This window comes from Scophthalmus maximus, chromosome 16, assembly GCF_022379125.1.
Source record: "Scophthalmus maximus strain ysfricsl-2021 chromosome 16, ASM2237912v1, whole genome shotgun sequence".
Classification (NCBI taxonomy): Eukaryota; Metazoa; Chordata; class Actinopteri; order Pleuronectiformes; family Scophthalmidae; genus Scophthalmus; species Scophthalmus maximus.
In genome coordinates, this window is record NC_061530.1 from 17,472,501 (window position 1) to 17,492,500 (window position 20,000).

The 20,000-nt window shown below is 49.0% G+C and overlaps 1 protein-coding gene across 4 annotated transcripts in view; it reads left to right on the forward strand.

The window, feature by feature from the left end:
* sdk2b (sidekick cell adhesion molecule 2b) overlaps positions 1–20,000 on the forward strand; it is a 235,148-nt gene that overhangs the window by 165,155 nt on the left and 49,993 nt on the right. For all 4 annotated transcript variants that reach the window (XM_035613333.2, XM_035613335.2, XM_035613332.2 and 1 more), the window contains exons 3-5: positions 7,507–7,613; positions 9,861–10,008; positions 17,963–18,096. In XM_035613333.2, the coding sequence (XP_035469226.1) occupies positions 7,507–7,613; positions 9,861–10,008; positions 17,963–18,096 (389 nt within the window). The remainder of the gene's footprint in view (positions 1–7,506; positions 7,614–9,860; positions 10,009–17,962; positions 18,097–20,000) is intronic.

Below are 20,000 nucleotides of genomic sequence, written 5' to 3' on the forward strand. Positions count from 1 at the left end.
GGTTTATTATGCACATGCTTTTGTGTGTTTGTGAGTTTCTGTGTCGCGTTGTACAGTCGACACTCGCGACCGCTCCTTTTCGAATTGGTCGGCTCCACGTGCTCACGACGTGGAGTTCAAATCAAATTGACCCGTTTAGAATTTTTATTAAAAAAATATTTTAAAAAATGATACAAGTTTTTTCCTACCTGAAACTCCGTGGCCTTGGCATATTTTCTGTAAAGAACATGTAAAAGAAAAAAAGAAAATAATAATTCTAGTACACATTTTACAATGCCCCCGCACATGCATGTCCTTCATACACTGGGGTCAGGTCAATTTGACCCGCACACACACACACACACACACACACAACAAAACAGCTCTACGTCACGGTGCACAGGTCACTTCCACTACAATCCTCCGGAATCCGACGTGGCCTGTCAGTACGAACTCACGGTGCGAACAACTGTGAGAGAAGTTTAGGATAAGAATACGAGAAAAAAAAGTTCTTTCAGCGTGCGCATAGTTGCGTTTCCTTGAACCGCGTACACTCGATGTGATCTATGTATTTTTGCAAAACATGCCGGCAAGGTTCCCGAACGTTTAGTGCTGACCTACATTCGCAGGGCGCTGGCGGAGGCTTCTCCCTGACTCACACAGACAATACTCACGGCGGGGAAAAGGGAAAAGCTGCTGGTATTGTAACATACAGTGATCGCGAGACACCACCACTGTCCCAGAATCAGTCTCTGCAGGCATCGGAGATGAGTGATAGATCGTTTTGTGACGCAGAATTATATAAATTAAAGCAGAAAAATATGGAGCTCAATGAAGTCTGATTTAATTAAGCATATGGAGAATATTTGCTCTCATTCAAACGTTGTTTTTTTTTCTGCACCAGAGCCAATACTGTACCTGCAGCCCTGTCTCTCCCGGAGATGAATTATTGATAATACTAATTTGCAGTGTAGCTAGAGTACAAATCTTCTACAAAGACATCATTGGTAATTATCGTAATTGCCGAGTAACAGAAGAATTAGGCTCATGATGCATCAGTTAAATGTTCACGGACGACGAAATCTGCCCCAGATTTTTCAGTATAATATTTGCGCACAGCAAATAAAGTGCAATAAAAAAAAGGTTTATCTGTCGTTGTGTTCAGGCGCTCGGATTTAGGTTGAGGCAAAGACGAGACAGAGAGCGGCCGCTTTAATGGAGTCTGAGTGAAATCACATTTACACTAGTAATAGTAATTACTATATATTATTATATCGTTAAGGCGAAGAACGACTTTAGGGAAGTTTAAAAAATGCCCCCCTTTTTTTTGTCTGAAGGCGTCTGAAGGGCCGCGTCTCCTCTGTGATTGACTGACAGCAGCTGGCCGGCAGACCTGCCTCCCCCTGCACGTAGATCTTCTCTGCGACAAAACGGCAGCGGCGGAAGAATCCCGGGCCAAGTAAACAAACCTGCTCGTTAGCCGCGAGCGGGCGTTCGTTTGAGCCGTGGTGTCGAAGAGTGGGGACCACCAGTTAGCCGTCTCGCGGTTGCGGGCCCTCCCCCGGTGACCGTTTGTGAGATGGAGGCGAAGGGGAGCACAGCTGGAGGGCAGACGTGAAAGTCTGTGGCAGCACAGTGACGTGTAGCCGGCTGCTTGTTTTGCATGTTTGTTTGACCATGGAACACGTTTCCCATTTACGTAGGTTCCTATTTATTATTGAAAGAAAATAAACCGGGCATGTGATTTACGGAGCAGATTTGTAGATTGCAGCAGACAAAAAATAACGGAATTTACATTCAGTGGGATTTTGAACATTTTAATTGCTATTTCTAAACTTAACCGACGTGCTTTAGTTGCCTAAACTTAAACCGTACTTGATACCAAAACAATACTCGATCATGACCTTTACATTTTTTTTTATGTAAAATGTTTTTTTCTAAAGCATCAGTTTTAAAAGTTGGCAGAATAAAACCTTACATAAATCTTCATGCATCAGAGGGACGACACCCTTAGTGCACATTGTATACATTATGTATATATATATATATATATATATATATATATACACACTAAATCTATTTGCCTCACTACAGTTTCATGATGATATAAAAAAATATTAAACAACATAAAAGATCTCCAACTTATTGTTTTGTGCCATTGCTTCATTTTGGAGCTGTGTGCAGCGCTCTTCGCCTCGCTGGCGCTCGCTCGGTGTTTCTCTCTTTCTCTCGCTCTCTCCCGGGAGCACGGGGAGAAGTTCCGCTGTGCCGTCGCCCTGTCAAAACACCCACACATTCTTTTTCTCCTTTCCCGGTACGCAGGCGGGATTCGGCACAAACTGGGTAGATTTAGCCTTCGCAGAGCGAGCTCTCGTGACGAGTGCACAGTTCTCAGCAGCAGGCAGTTGTTTGGCACGTTTGTTTTTCTGTATTCCGGGCAACTTGCACAACGCTGAACCACCGAGGGCCATCCGACATTCCTGAGGGCCGCATAGCAAACGTCTGAGCCTTTTACATGGACCCAAGCTGGTGAAGTGTAGAGAGAACACAATAACAAAAACAGGAAAATCAATACATATAAAGGATCGACAACATACAGTTGGCAACAGTTGGCGTAAATTGTCTGCATCAGACATTTGTCCATCTGTTTTATCTGCAGAAAACACATGTGGAGGCCGTCCCCCTTGGCCTGTGGACGAATTACCCCGCTATTGATTTCCAGTAGCTTAAGCCGGGAGTCCCCATTACCGGTCACGCGTTGTATGTGGTGGGTATTAAGAAGCGAGAACCAGAGAGTGGAATCTCTCATCTCGTAGAATATGGAAGGCGTCGCGATACGTGATTCAATACACTTTCAAAAGACGTCCTGTTAAAATCGTATAGTGCGTTATTGATTTTCCTCGGGGTGGGGCGGGGGACTGGGAGCTGCTTTCAGAGACGTCACCTATAGTTCAGTGAAGAGCTGGAAATTCAACTACTCGTCAAATGCACAGCAGCGCTTCACCCACACGTCGCTTTCTGTGACGGATATTATTTTTTTTTTAAGTCTTGATAATGCAAGTCACCCTTTTACAGTAATCACGCCACATCAATCCATCACGAGCCATGAAACGGAAACGAGTAATTAGGCTGTCAAAAGTAATAATTTGCCGCCGCCGCTTGCTTGTGTTGATGTGATACTGAATGTCTCGCAAGTGCACCACGATGCCACGGGTGTTCTCATTAGCGGGAAAAGTAAAGTGACATCAAACCGTTATCGGAGGGCGACGACCTTTTCATAAACTCCGAACAACGATAACGCGGGAAATGAGAGCATCGTTGCGCCGCGCGGTGGCCTCGCGTCTGCTTTTATGACGAGCCTTAAAGTCATTGTCGCGTGACGCCGTGTTTGGCGAAAGATTAAGGTTTCAAAATGCTTTGCGGGGAAATTTGCATAAACCCAGATGACACATGGAAAATATAAAAATCCTTAACACGATAACAAACTCATCGATGCAAAGGAAAAAAAGTGTCATTACCAGCTCGGATTTATGAGGCCTTATTGAAGCTAACCTTGGCTGCAGGTTATGACGGGAAAACTCACTATAAAGTCACCGCAGCCGTCTTCAATTAAGGATTATAGTTCGGCCAATCATCCCCTTCCATCCCTTCATCATTCCCTCCCTGATTTTTGCACCGTCCCTCCATCTCTTGATCCCTCTCCAGCCCCACTTCCGCGCCGCGCTCCCCTCGTCCCTCAACGTCACGTCTATCCGTCTCCCCGCCACTCCTCCGTCTCATCACTCCTCCTGAGTGGGGGCTAATTAAAGGGGATCTGACGGAGTGCGCTGACCACAGGAACATCAATCAATCTCTGTCCGACGCGGCGAGCCCCCCGCCGACTCCCCCCGACCTGCTGCCAAACGCGCGGCTCGGCAAAAGGTTAATTGTATTCATTATATAAGGGACAGAGTGGAAAAAGAAGGAGACGGCGAGAGGGAGGGAGAGAGAGAGGATACTGTCTAAAGTCACCCTGAAGATTCTGGCTCGGGGTGGATTCTCCCCGGGCCTCAGCGGGGTTAAACTCGGAGCACCGACTCCACCTGCCACTTCCTGTCTGAGACTTCTCCGCCCAACCTCCGATGTGACCGGCATTTTTCGACTCTATCGTCCCCCCGCACGCACGCACGCCGTCATTTATCCACCTCATCTCCTTTCCATCTCTGCATAACACATATAAGTAATTGTATTAATTTCGTTGATGGGACATATGAAAGGAGTCACACATCATTAATTGAGCCTCCCTGATTAGTTGATTAAGTCTTAACAGACTTTGGGCTAAAACTCATTAAGTCCTCTGGGTCCGACTGACGCTGCTGCTAATGAGGTTTGATACCGCCTCATCAATTTTTTTTTTATTTTTTTTTTGGTTATAGATAATAACAGCCTTCCAACACGCCCGGCCGTTTGTTATTGTGTCTCTATTTTCTTTGTGAGCTGCCGCTTCCGAAGCAAAAGAAGCAACTTTCAAGACGTTTTCGCAGACATCTAATCTTTACTTCTTGTTGACATTACTGATCTGAGCACATTCAATTCAATTCAATATCACTTCATTTGTATAGCGCCATATCACAACATACATTGTCTCAAGGCACTTTACATAGTGAGGTCAATATTACAATATTACAGGGAAAACCCAACAAATCCCACAATGAGCAAGGCACTTGGCGACGGTGGAGAGAAAAAAACGCCTGATGTTATGTTCATACCCATTTTCTGAATAGGACAGGGGGGTTATTATTTTCTTTTGTTTTGCATTAACCAGCCGGTAGCAAGTCAAGCATCACAGACTGTCGTTGGAGCAGATCGCAACGTGACTGGTTGTACAGTAACCTCATATTTCAGTTTCCTCTGACAGTGGCAGATATTAAAATATAACGGAAAAGCGGAAGAAGAGAGGTTGACCAATATGTTCTTCATTTTTGATAGGCAACGACAACGGACCGTTACCCCGACCTTAACCCGGCGGAAGTTAAGCGCAGCATTAATATGAGTATAAATCATAGACATGGAGTGTTGCGGCGACTGTCCGCCATCTTTAGAACTGTAGGAGTAGTGTGAATGAACGACCTTGTTCTTATGTCGTCGGTACCCTGTTGTCGGCCTCTGACGTACCTCCGTTGTTGGAAGCAATTAGCTTTTCACGAAAAAGCATATGAAATATGCAAACTCAAGAGTTTTTATTTCTGTTACAGCTGTGAATATCTGTCAATGAAATTCAGGCTTGTCACCATTTTGGTCGCCATTTTTCTCCATCCTTATTTTTTCCACGGATCTGGTCGGGAAGCTATCTTGCTGTCTAAAGTAGAACGTTTACATCCCCCGTTCTCAATCCCACATGCAAGTCACCAGACTTATCACACGATACCCCAGGTTAGGGACCAGCAGTCTATGCGGCCTGTAAGTTGGAGGGACTCGTTGTTTGTTTTCAGAGATCCGGAACCAGACTAAGGTTTGCACTCGTATGTTCCCTTTTCGTGTCTTTTGAAACCAGCAGTTGGCTGCTGCTGCGAGTGAGCGAGTGAATGAGCAAGTGAGTGAGTGAATGAGCAAGTGAGTGAGTGAATGAGCGAGTGAGTGAGTGAGTGAGTGAGTGAGTGAGTGAGTGAGTGAGTGACTGAATAGCCTTGCATGTTGAAACATTGCAAGAACAACCTGAACTGGGTGGAAAAAGGAATAGATATTTCAATCCATATATATATATATATATGTGTATATGTAATTGGTGTAACATTACTCTGCACAGGCCTGGAGGCATGTAGATGACTGGTTCTACTTAAAAGCCTGATTTTTGTTAACTTCATCAAAATCCAGAGGACTTCAAAAGGAATTCTGCTTCTCTGTGGACAGGTTTGTTAAAGAATCCCGGAGAGTTCATATTGGGGTTTCAGGCCGTAAAAAAAACGTGTTTTGGTTTTACTAATGTCACTATCGTTTTCACGGGTGTGTGTGTGTGTGTGTGTGTGTGTGTGTGTTAAATTTAGCCTCTGGCGACTGGTGAGAACACGCGTTCACGAGCTCTTTTTAAAAACCGGTTCACCAAACGTTAGCATCATTTTACATGACATCATATACATTCACAACTTCCACGCGTTGCGATTCAACCTCTAACGGCCTCTTCATTAATTGGCTGCACCGCGTATTTCCCACCGCGCCGCCATCGATCGGTTACTGGAACGCTGTCGGTGTCTGGCGTGCGGCCCGGATGCCTCATCTCTGAAATTGCTCGCATGAATGACACAAAATCCACTACGTGTCCTGAGGCGATCGAGGTCATGTTGTAGGAGATGCAACCCCCCCCCCCCCCCCCCCCGGTGCACAGGCTCGGACAGACGTCGATCCCTAACGAGCATCTGAAGGAGGGTCTTCTTTGAAATTCATGGAAACCATGGAGGGGTCAGCGCGCTTGAAAGAAAAACTAGTTAGTGTCATTTTTTGAATTGGCCCCTTAAAGATCATCACGGCTTCGTACACTAACGGGGGTGATGGCAAAACACTTTTGTGAAAAGTGCCTCCTCAAAGTTTTGCACTTTGAAAAACAAATTTTGCACCCAGAATTCAGATTCCGAGCAAAATGACACTTTCATATGTTTCTACTGCACAAATACAAAAAGAAATGTGTTGAAAATGTCAACTTTAAGAAAAAAAAAATTGCATTTCTGCCAAGTTGTAAGATTCAGCTTAAATTATAATATGGTGCATTATTTTCGTATTTCTGCTGTGATTTCTCCTCGTATCTGTGGCAACTTTCAAAGTTTAATGAAGGCATTATTGGAGCATAAGCAAAAAAAAAAAAAAGAGGAGACATTTGCCACTCGCCTCGTGTTCTCTTGGCATCGGCTGTGTCACCAGATGTTGATGCTCAACCTGATTGTGAGTGAGACATCAACTCAGTGGCTCCACAGTCTCTGACCTGGACCTGCAGCAGCAGCAGCAGCAGCAGCAGCAGCAGCAGCAGCAGCAGCAGCAGCAGCAGCAGCAGCAGCAGCAGCTGTATGAACGTGTGTGTTGCGCTGCCTCCTAATGGCCGGGAGGCGGTACTGCCGCCACAGCTGGACACTTGAGGCCAAGGTCACGGGGGGAAGAGAGTGTGAACTGCTGGAGACGCACAGCGTCGTCCTTTTCTGTTTGTGGATGTGCTTTTCTGTGTGTGCTTTTCTGTGTGTGTGTGTGTGTGTTTTGCCGGGGGGGGGGGGTAGTCTCTGGAGCATCATTATCACTGGAATAAACAACAGCTAAGCTCCGATGTCCTCTGTGCCCTTGTTCATCTATTAGATGGTCTTAAGTTTTGTTTGTGTACGCGTGGGCTCAGTATTCCGAGCGCGTTTGCGTAGTTTTCGGGGGGGGGGGGGGGGGGTGCAGGGCAAGTGCCAGACGTCCTTACATGTTTTAATCTGTTCCACTTTTGTCTTAATTAGTCGACGGGTTTATTGTGATTTACAATAATTCTCATCTGTGTGTGTGTGTGTGTGTGTGTGTTTATTAAAGGTACCTAATCCCTTCACTGGACCGCTCGCACGCCGGCTTCTACCGCTGCATCGTCAGGAACCGGGTGGGAGCCCTTCTGCAGAGGCGCACGGAGGTGCAGGTGGCCTGTAAGTATCCACAAGGGGGAGGCAGGTGAAGCACAGATGAACGGACCGAATGGACGAATAAATGGATGGGTAATAGAGAGAGAGAGAGAGAGAGAGGGAGAGACTGCATGCAGAGCACACAGGATGCCCACACTCTGTTTGGTTGCCTTTGCATCAGGGACCGGCGACGGCGGGACAGATGCTGGCGGGGTGAAAGATCTACCTGCATCTCATTCGGGGTGTTATCAACGCGGACAGCTGTTCCACTCAGCATTCTCATTAGATTGATGCTGTTGCCGTGGTTGTTTTTAACTTTGCTTCATTCCGTCGGGGGGGGGGGGGCTGTCGCTAATTCCATTCTCTCTCCCCTCCCTCTCCCTCGCCCTCTCTCCTTTGTCAACAACATCTGTCGTTTCTTGGCGAAAAAAACGCACTCGCCGTGTTTTCTGAAAAAATTCCAGCGCCGGGTTCCAGTAGCTCCTGTAGCTCCCTCGCCTTGTAAACGAGCTATTACAGGCGCGCACCGCGAGAGGCGTCTGCAGTGTTGTCACGTCGCCCCCCGCACCCCCGGTCCCCCTCCTCGTCCCACGCCCGTTATCCTTGTGCCTGCCCTGGGCTGTGCCGGGTCCCCCGGCTGCCCCCCCCCCACCCCCCGTGTTCCCGACAACAGTTGAGCGAATGTGACACGCCGCCGTACCTGACTGAACAATGCGGCCAACCAGGCGTGAGAGGGGAAGTGATGGGAGGGAGACGGGGAGGACTCAGCCGTCCCGCTGGTCCACTGCTTTGCGAGCCAACTCCTTCCTTCTGCATGTTCTCTCTCCTCCAGCAGTCGGACTCTTTGTTGCTTCCCATCACACTTTCTTTTCTTTTCTTTTTTCTTTCCTCCCTTTGTCTGTTGTCTGGCCACCACTGCTTTCTATTTATTTCTTGGCTTCCCCCCCCCCCCGTTTTTCTGTCCGTATTCCCCCCGTCTTCCCATTTCCCTACTTCTCTCCGTCCTCCCTCATCAGTTGCTCAAGAAGGGGTGCGGATACTGAGGGAAAATTGAGGACACCCGCAGAAGAAACGGATAGATAGAACCCAGATAGACGGGGAGGAGACAGAGGGGGGAGACAGGATAAAGATAGAAAAGGGAGAGATGGGGAGTTCTCCTTTTTGGAAGCTGCGCCCATTCAGGCATCCCACTTAGGGTTGCGGAGACACACCTGGGAGAAAGGGAAACATGGCGGGGCATTAGAGATTAGGGAAGGGGAGGAGGACATCACATCGCCGGAACCACAGATCACAGTCGGGGGATTGACACACCTCCCCAGATTTTCATTTGAGCTAAGCACCGCCGCTGCAGCGCAAAGCCAGATTACCTTTTTCCTTCTCTTTGACAGAGAGAGAGAGAGAGACAGGGGGAGAGAAGGAGATTGCTATCGATGCACAACGCCTCCGCTGAGCTCCACGCCTTGATGCTCCGCGCGTTTCCAGAGATATCATTTTCAGAACTGTGCTGGAACTTAATTGAGTGTCTGATGTGACGTCGAAGTGATTTCAGCAGTTTTTCTGCGTATCGTTTTCCTTCTGAATTGAAAATCGCCTCTCGAGGAGCGCAGGAAACCCCCCCCAACACCCCAAAAAACAATCTTATAACATTTCCTTCTTTCCCCGCTGTCACGATTAAATCAGAGAGCCGCACAGCGGACAGATGTGACGCGACACTTGGAGGTTCGGGGCCTAACTTGGGTTTCCTTTTACAAACAACGCAGAGCATGGAGAAGGGAGACCAGCGCAGTGCCTTTTTGTGGCAGGGGAACAAAACCTCCTGTATCAAATTAAATGTATTAGACGGGATGATGGAGTAAGCAGCGGCGGCGGCGCTCGGTCGTCTTACTGTGTTCCAGTACTGCACCACGTTCAGAGCGCCATCCAGATCGACTGCCCCTCGACGCATCCCCACACGCCAGAGGATGGAGGGTGTGAGTTCTAATTGACTGTCCCTCCGCGCGTCATTACGTCTCGCTCGCGTCTGGCCTTTCTTTCCCCGAATGCACCGCGGAAACCATGGCAACAAGCGCAGCGCTTGTCCATCAAAGCAGCTCCACGTGGAAAATTCGCAGAAAGAGGGAGCAGATGGCGAAGGGCCCGGTTGGCCAGCGAAGAAAAGTCACATCCCTGGAAGAGGAAGAGAAAGAAAAAGGGGAAAGTTTGCCCGTGACTTAGTGTGCACCCCTTCTTTCCTTCTTTGCTGTTCATGTGCTTGTGTTTGTTCTCCTGCAGTCATGGGCAGTTTCGAGGAAGGCGAACGCGCCCAGTCGGTCTCTCAGGGAGAGGGCGCCGTGGTGGCGGCGCCGCGCATCCGCAGCTTCCCCCAGCCGCAGGTCACCTGGTTCAGAGACGGACGCAAGATTCCACCCAGCAGTCGCATGTGAGTCCCGCTCTCTTCTGCTTCTCTCTGTCCCCCCCCCCCCCTTTTGAGTCTCCGTTTGGGGCTTTACATGGCGTTTGTGTTTGATTCTGTTTGAATGCGCTGTGGTGGTTTGTGTTGTTCCCCGAGGTTCTTTCAACGCTCTCGGCTGGAGAGCGTCTGATCCCACCTGGCGTCGGTCATTCAGTGTCTCCTGCAGATCAAGGGGCCAAGACCAAAGCAGTCTTGGCACTGTGTGAAATGGAATGGGGGGGGGGGGGTTCCTCATTTAGAATTTCAATAGAAAACCTAAACCCGGAACACTTTCACCTCGGCTCATTCGTGTCTCGCGTCTCTTTCTTCTTCCCCCTCCTCTGTCTTTTCTTCGCGTCGGTCTCGGAACTCGGAGGCCGTGGGAGAGCCGGTCGAACGGCCAGGGCACATGGCACATGGGCCCATGTTTGCGGAGATGCCCCCCGCCGTTGTGAACACGTCCCACTCGGACAATCTCCCGCCGCATTTGTCTGAAACGGAAAGGGGGGGCCTTATCCCTATCTCACCGCATCTGCATTTCTTCCTCGCATGTGGGAGGTGACCTCGCCCTTGGTCAGAGTGGATTCTTCCTTATCAGCTCCTCGCCATCAGTAATCACACTCCGACCTAGAATGACAATGAGACGAAGGCCGCGGCCCCTCTTCGATTCTGTCCCGTCTGGTTGTGGATCGGGTTTGAGGAGTCGACGTGAAAGGGTGACATCATGGTATTTGGGTATTTAAAGAGATGACTGTCATCAAAATGCGATGAATTATTCCGCGTTGTTGACAGTTCTTTGGTCCATGAAAGAATCCAACTCAATTCTCATTCGGCATCTCTCTCATTCTAGACACGAACCCCCCGGAACAATTTGGTCCGGACCCCGAAATCAGACGCGTTCACACCGACGTTGATTCCATCAACTCCTGATGTGTTGTCACATGGGCTCCCTTGTGGACCTTTTCCAGAAATTTGACTAGGGGGGGCTGGCAGGGAAACGTCGGGAGCGACATTCGCCATCTCACATACAGCCCCTGCGGGAAATTTCCCGTCTCTGTCTCCACCCACCGTGCGCACGTTGCCGCTCTTCCTCGTAGCCTCCAACCCTCCAGCACCTGACAATGCAAATCCCTGGCCCCTCGCGACCAAGGTCGCCGCGTGTGCAAATGAGCCACCGTTGATAGCAGGCGGCCTCCTTTTCATCGAAGAAATCATTTCATTGAATTTGATTCGTGCCGCGAGCGTTGACTCCGTCGAGGCATCAAAGTCGGACTGGTGGGGATGGGGGGGGGGGGGGGGATGCCGCGCATGTTACCATGACGAAGGCTCTTTTCGAGGACTAGTGCTCTCCCGAGTCACTTCCAGCTGTGCCGTCTCTCCGAGCATCACCACCGAGGCTGCTGTCGTGGCGGTTATAGTCACGGCGGCCGTTGATCTTGTCTGGAAAAATGTGTGTCTGTCAGTTACAACGTGGAAATGAAAGTAAAAGGGAGAAAGAGGTATTGTACATTGTCCATCTTACTGTCCCCCAGTATCTTACTTGTCTTCTGCTTCTGCTTTCCCCTCCTCAGGTGTCATAACTTTAATTTTCTGGCTCTCCGGGGGTTCGTCTTGCTGCTTCCCTGTGTGCTACTTAATCACACCTTGGGCGAAGGAGCAGAGGGAGGGGCGAGGGTGCGAGGGTGCGGGGGGGGGGGTTGGGGGATGGGACAAAAACAGCCAGACCCAGAATAGCTGTGGTAATCACCTCCAACAAATCTAACGGCTCATGAAAATCCACACTTCCTCTGCAGGACGTTGCGCCTCGACTACATGTTTTTGTTGCATCGTGGCGACGTTCACGTCGTGATCAATTCGGCCGGTGTCGAAAACGATGGGAATTGCCTCACTGGCTCCTCCACGTTGCATCATCCAGTTGGGGCGGTGTCCTCGTCTCGTCTCATCTCATCTCATCTCGTCTCGTCTCATCTTGTCTTGCTCTTGTCTGATTTTTCTTTTTTCGTAGTAGAAAGGTCAGACGCTCGGAGCATAGACTGGATATAAAAATAGACGTAGTCACAGGGTCCATGAAGCCTAATGCAGAAGGGCCTGGAGCCTGTATTCTCCGGCATTACCAGCAGGGGGCGACTCCACTGGTGGCAAAAAGAAGTAGCCAGTTTCAATAGAAGTTTATGAGAAAATGGCTCTACTTCTCACTTGATTTAGAACGTCAGTAAACATTTTCCTGAGGAGTTCAAGGCCTCAATCGCTACTTTCAAGTCTTCTTGAGTACAGCGTGGTGTTCCCATTTTAAATGATGGTTCCATTTAGAGTAAAATAGATGATAAAGCACAGTATGCATTTGTGTGTGGATACAGCGTGATTGACAGCTGCTACCCTCCAATCGGTGCATGGTTGCAGGTAGGGCTGGGCGATATGGCCAATAAATAATCTTGCGATATATTGTATATGTATATATGAACTCTGTACGTGTCCGCAAAATTGGGTCCTGACGTTTTCCGGAGTTTGCCTTTCACACATGAAAAACGTTGCCGTGTTCACAGTCCTCTAGGTTTCAAGAAATGGTGACGCTGAAAAGGCTGAGATGTGCAGCTAGGCGTTTTGCTCCATCTACCCCACAATGGATGTGTTCAACCCCGGGTCCCTCGTGTCTTTGTTGTGTTGTGATGTAGAGTCGGGACACAAGGAGGAGGGGAACTTATTTGACACTGAGAGTCATTATTCTCCCCTTTATTGAATGGGAATGCTTTTTGGCAGGAGCTTCTCCCTTCAGCCGCCGTGATTTGTCGTGTTATTTCGGGGGACTTAATGTGCTGTATAATCAGAGGCGCCGCAGTAAACACATTCGCCGGTAAATTTGCAGGGATATCGTCTCACTATTTCACCCCTGACCACGGCTTACCACCCACCCACCACCTGCTTGTCTCTCGCCGGCACCTTCCCATTGACAGTCGGCCATGGATTTATCTGCTTTACACTGGAAACAACCTTGTAGCCGGCATTAGGAGGACGTAGGAGGACGTTCCCCGACACACACCCATTGTAATTGCCTTGAGTAATCCGCCGTAGCTGCTGATCAATTAATAGCCCCCCCCCCCCCCCCGGCTGTGATGCGCGGGGGTTCTGTCAGTCTGCTATGGTTTCCCCATTAGTCACAGGGGCCGGTGAATGTAGCCAAGTCCTCGCTCTGCATTTTTCCCCTACGTCCAACTGGCCCCGACATTAGTCAGGAACCCAACGATGTGCGGGTCCAAAGCGGAGGGGACGTCAAAGAGGAGCAGCTGTAGAGACGCAGAAGTCTTAGGTGAATGACCGGGTTGTTTTTAATGTTCATTTTCCTAATTGATTAGTCTTTAAAATAGTTCGTTTTCTTCAATCAGCATTCCATAACCGAGTATAGACTTAAAGGAGACATGTTATGTCGGGGAGCAGTTTGGTACGGGGCTCATCGCCATGTCGAGGAAACATTGTATCCTCCAGTCACCTCGGTATTCACTTCCAAAAGACGATGAGTTCCAGAGTCACCGTTAAAAGCAGTTATTCGCATTTGAGTATTTTTGCTCAATAGAGAACTTAAAAGATCATCAACTGATAATTAATATATTTTCTTTCTCCGCGCCAGTTGATTCCCTGATTAATCGTTTGCACCAGTAGGTGTTGGTCTGTGGACGTTTCATCTCGTATTTGGAGCATCTCTCTCTCTCTCTCTCTTTTTCTTTTTCATTGTGTGTGTGCGCGCCCTTAACGGAGGTTGGTTTTCTGAACACTCAACCAACCGAGAGCAACGGGGGAAAAGCAGAAAACGACCAGTGAGCCACAAATCTCCAGCTCATGCCCCCGGTGTGAAAACAAGTGGCTGTTTTCATGAGCAACACTCCCCCGCCTCGCCTCGCCCCCCCTCGCTCGTCCATCCCTCCATCCCCAGGAGCTGTGGCTTTTTCATCGCAGGTCCATTGAGCAACGGGGCACGCGGCCCCCGCCGCTCGCTCTCTCTCTCGCTGGGTTTTCTTTCGCCGTCATCTGTCTGCTGGCGGTGGCTTGACTCGTACCTTAGCCAGCCATGTGAGCCCGCTTGATCCCACAGACCCCCCCCTCCCTTTCTCCTGGGGGAGACCACCGGTCGACCAAGCGCCATTTGTCTGCACGTAATGGAGGTCTGAGGCTGCGGAGCGAGGTTAGGACCCTCGCGGCCCAGCGGAGAGGCACAGCCACTACAGATGCCAAAACACTTGCAAGTGTGTGTGTGTGTGTGTGTGTGTGTGTGTGTTGGGAACGGGCTGTCAATGCGTGTCAGTAGTGCTGGACTAACATGATAAGTTATGCACACACACTGGCATGACGAAGTCAGCGGTTATACGAGTCTTTGAATTTAGTCCGGGGACGATATGTGTCTAATTAAAGAGAGCAGCCCTGGATTATTGGTTCTTCTGATTTCACTGTCGTGTAATGATGGAAATTACAGAAGGGTCGCATCTTGTGGCAAATTAAAACATTTTCAAACTTCCATCTTTCCCTTTCCATCAAAACATAAACCCCTCGTCGTCGTTGGTGATTAAAGTGCTGCCGGATCGTCGCGAGGCTGGCGGACGTCGGAACCCCCCCCCCCCTCTGTGTTCAACATAAATGAATTGATCCACGAGAAAAAGTCATTCTGTCGTATGTGACTGATACCGCGAGCGAAAATCTGGGGGCTTGCAAATAAAGCCGCGCAGTTGGCCGGGACGCATCTGAGCAGCTGTCCGCGGCCTGCCAGGCTCTCTTCTGAAACCACCGCTCATCCTGGAGAGAAAATGAATGGAATAGTCTTTAAGAACGCAGACAGAGGCATGTTCACACACATCTGATTTGATTTTTTGCCAGATTTTTTTCAGTTGCGCCGCTTGATAAATTCCCCGCCGCATGCAATCAGACGGAGAACGAGACGGAATACGCAACACGCTAAAACGAGAAATTGCTTGTTACTCTTGAACTGAACAATTCCGTTACCTCTTCCGAACCGAGTTCCTCTCTCCCCCGTTCCTGCTTCCCCCCCGTGAACATGCAAAGCCATTCTGGATAATTGGCCTCCTGTTAATTTCTTCCTTCGTCATGTGGTGTCCGATCCCCGAGGCCCGGCGAGCATGGGGAGGCGTCGGATCTGCTGAACACGCCGCGTGACAAAGTTTTTTTTTTGCGACCCCCGATCACAAGCTTATGAGGGAGAAACACTTTTCTTCGTGAGGATGATGGTGAAATATTAGTCGAAGAACAGTTTAGCATTTTGGCCAGCGCCATCTTGGATTTTTGTTTTTGTTCTTTAAGTGACCATATTTGGAGGAGGAAGGGGTGGGGCCTAACTGAGAGCTCGTCCACCTACACCTGCAACCTGCACCCATTGGACGGTACTCGCTGTCAATCACGTGGTATCCACGCCCCCAATGCTTACCGTACTTTATCGTCTATTCTACCCCTAAAATTGGACACGATGATCATGATGTCCTTATTGAAGAAGACTTGAAACTAGCGATGGAGACCATAAACTCTTCAGGGAAATGTTTACTGACATTTATAAATCAAGTGAGAAGTAGCAGAGTCATGTTCCCATTGATTTTCCCTACCAGTCGAGTCGCCCTCTGCTGGTCATTCTAGAGAATACAGGTTTTAAGCGCTTGTCCATTCGCTTCACTTCCCGGACGTGGTGACTACGTCCATTTTTCACTCACTATCTATGGTCGAAACTTAGTTTTGCGCGTCTTTGGACACGGTTACTGAAGCGGGGTTATTGTAGGAAAAGGATACAGGGGGAAAATAAAGCTTTGCTCACACATTTTGAGAACAGGTCGTCTCCCACAGGTCATTGTAAAGTTGGGCCTCTCGTCCTCTGGAGTTTCTTAAGAGGCAGGTAAAGAAGTTAAGCCCCTGGATTAAAAAGGTCTTTTTTTTCTTCTTCTTCTTCTTTTTTTTTACGAGAGGTCCTGCGACATCACCTGGGATTCATTTTGGACACTTCTGTTAGGCCCACATCCCTGAAGGGATCCATAATTCATGGCCGCGCGTCCCGGATGACGCCGCTCCAGCGAGCTCGAGCATTAAATATTTACCGCAGATCATAAGCGGCAGCCATCGAGGCCTGCCAGCCCCTTTAGGAAGACTGTTTTCAGTCTCCGCATCCGCGGTGGAATCCCAAATGAGCCCGGCGACTGGGGCCCGCTTTCAGATATTTCAAAAAATCAATCATTCCGGAGAAAGATCCCATAAGTCATCGTACTGTAAGTGCTAACGGCACAGGTAGCAAGTATAGACAGCACATCCCTCTCTGTGCCGCGTTGAGTTATTTTTCCTGCCCGTCTCTTTTTTTTAAAGGCGACACAATTGGAGGTGAGGAGGTTCGTTTTACACGTGCGCAGAGCTTGTTCGTTGAATCTATTTTTCTCACTTTCTCATCAGCGCTCCTGCATCCCTTGATAAGGCACAGCAGGTACTTAAACCTCCCACTGATGAGATGAAGGTCACAGTGGAGAAGTGGAGTGGATGAGATTGGAGGAGGAGGAGGAGGAGGAGGTCATCAGCAACGTGGCCTTAAATGTACATGACAGAGGTCGCAGCGGGCGCCATTATAGCACATATATGGAAAAAGCCATTACCATCACTATGTCATGCAGGGGATGACGTCCTGGTTTTTTTTTTTTATTTGTTTATCGATTTGTAAAAATTGCTGTTATTTCAGGCTCGGCGCCGCCAATAGCTGTGGGAAGCGTGGAGCAAATGCCAAAGAGAAAATCAAAGGGAAATGTCAGGGCGTGCAGAGGGTCGGACGGAGCCGCGGCCGTTTTGCACCGAGGTTTGTTTCCGAAGGACCAAGCTTCCTCGTGGTTCGTGCGGCTGACAGATTTGTACTCGCCCGAGACTTCAGCTGTCCATAAATATGAATATTTAAGTTCATTCAGCTGCACAAACCTTTGCCAAATCAAATCAGCTGTGGCGGGTCCTCACGGGAGAAGCTGAAAAAGACAACATGTGTACTGCATGTGTGTGTGTGTGTGTGTGTCTCTTGTTTTGGGCAGAGGACCAAATATCGCTTGAGCACACCGCATTTAGCAACTGGTGGACGGAGGGAGGGGGGGGGGATGAAGCCCAAAGGAAAAGATGCATGTGGAGGAAGGCACCCAGTTGGAACGCACTATCTACATCCAGATTGAACAGGCCCCCGATAATAACAAAGTATTGATTGTAAACATCAAACGTCATGGGGTGGGTGGGGGGGGGGGATTGCTACAAGGCAAAGTCCACGGGGAGGACTTGATAGAGACAACAACACACCAGGTAGGAGCCCCTATAGGACGCCTGCTGAGCTTTATTTGTCCGGGTGCATCATTCCAGCAGCCGAACGAGGACGACGCCACCGTCTCCTGCCAAAGACGTGGTCGGCTGCCAAAAAGGCCGGCGGCAGGACGCGGCGTGTTCCTGTGTGTGTGTGTGTGTGTGTGTGTGTGTGTGTGTGTGTGTGCGTGCGCAAATGGCCAATTAAAAAGCTTCTGGGTTTTTAAAATGCAACGCTATCATATTTTCAGGGCGAGCCTGTCAATATTTCCGCCTTGCTCGGTCAGCACCTGACAAATAGTTTACACATTGTAAATCGATGCACCTAATGCTGCTTGAACAGTGTAATTAAAATGTTTGATAGCCCCTTTTTCAGCCGTCGGATCAAGCTCGCGTGGCACGATGAACCGGACTCGGCACTAATTGGTCGATTCCAGAGCTGCATTTGAAGGTTGACTATTTTTGTTGTTGTTGAGCTCTGTCCCTGAACTCCTTGAGCTCAATCTCAAGACCGTCCCGCCGGAGTCCACTCCACCGCCCGGACTTCTTCTGCTCGTTCGTCGTCTCCATGCGCGGCGCGTCTCCAATTTGTCGTTCCTCTCTACCCCGCTCACCTTGTCCCGTGGTCGTTCCCCCTCCGCAGCGCCATCACCCTGGACAACACCCTGGTGATCCTGTCCACGGTCGCGCCGGACGCCGGACGCTACTACGTCCAAGCGGTGAACGACAAGAACGGCGAGAACAAGACCAGCCAGCCCATCACCTTGTCGGTGGAGAGTGAGTAACCGACATATTTTATGAACACACATGTAGCACTGGGGGGGGGGGGGGCAGACCACCCAGGTCCCATGTAACTTTTACTACCTGAATACAGTAGGAGTTCACTAGCTGGTGACAAACAGAACATACACACAGTATCATGAATGAATCAACTTCATAGTTGCGGGGGCCCCACAGAGACTGCTTATGTACAGGGCCCCAGAATTTGGTGCTTCACCCCTGTGAATACATTCTGAATGTACTTTTTACAACTTTTTATTGAACAGCTATACTCACAAGTTACTAAGCTATTAAGATATTTCATAAAAAACATATATTGTGTGTATGTACTATATATATATATATATATATATATATATATATATATATATATCATATTTTTGTAAGCTTATAAAACTGATTCTGTAGATACCAACGGTTTCTAAAATGGTTACAACTGCCTCCACCTCGAACAACTGCCGCTTCAAATCGTTACTGCCCGAGTGACATTCGTTTTCAGACTCTGGGAAATGTGCGCAAAATGGCGTCTGGACTAGAGCTGCAACAGCTAACCTATTAGTAATTTACTGCTTTTTTTATTCTCTGGTCTCTTTCTCTCCTCTGCGACAGTGAACTGAACATCTTTTGTGTGTGGACAGGACGAAAAATCATCTTGGAGCTTTAGGGAAACAACATTTTTCACAATATAACCACATCTTATGGACCAAACAACCAAGCGATTAATCGATCATGAAAAGCTCTATAGTCTGAACATGTTCCATCACATATCAAAGGAGATTGTTCATCATGGCCAACTGGAACATTTCAACAGGCCCATCAAAGTGTAACACTATTAAATTCATACCGGTTTATATGCAGTAGTTATGTGCACACGGGATTCTGCTCCTACTGTTGCTCTAAGTGTAATTTGTTTCTTTTTCTTACCCGAGTGAAGTTTCGCATGCTCGGAGCAGCGCCACGCCACGGCGGGACATCTGAGGAGCTCAGCCCTCTGTGATCTTCTGTGATTTGATTTCATCGCACATCGAGTTTGCATCTGCAGCCGCACACTCGCACATTGTTGCAGACTCGCACAACAGAGAGAGGCAGGAGGAGCTGCAGGGGCGGGGGGGGGGGGGGGCGACGACACACAGACGGACTGTACCGCTGCCAAGGAGTTCTTAATATTCACCAGCAGCCTCAGCTCCGACAGCAACAACAGCAACAACAACACAAGACACACAAATCAAAACCAATTCATCCGGCTGCAGCTCAGCGGAGTGAAATCTAAGGGGAGACCCTGACAGACAGTATCTTATGACACGCTGCGCTGGAGTTCAGTATGGAAGTGAATAAGGAGGGTGAGGGGTAAGATATTACAGTTGACAACACCAGGGAGCAGAAATAGCCCGTGGCACATATGGAGACGAGTGGCGGAGTTGATTATTGCAGTGCTAGAACACACACACACACACACACACACACAGACTGGTTCAGGTTGGATATAGATCCCACTGGGAGGTCTCATCTCGCCGGGGCCTCGCGGAGTCACGCCGCGCGTTTACATGAACATTCCACACACGGTCCGCGTCTTTCGCGGCCGCGGAAACACCCACGCCCACACGCGTTGATGTTCAGGCTATTTATTCCGGTGACTGGAAGCCAAACCTTGATCTTGTCGAAGGCCAAGGTTTGACTGCCAGTGCATGTGTGTGTGAGTGAGTGTGTGAGTGCGTGAGTGTGTGAGTGTGTGTGTGTGTGTGAGTGCGTGAGTGTGTGTGTGTGAGTGTGTGAGTGCGTGAGTGTGTGTGTAACTCTGTGTGTGTGTGTGTGTGTGTGTGTGTGTGTGTGTGAATGCGTGTGTGTGTGAGTGCGTGTATGTGTGTCTGTGTGTGTCTGTTTGTGTGAATGTGTGTGTGTGT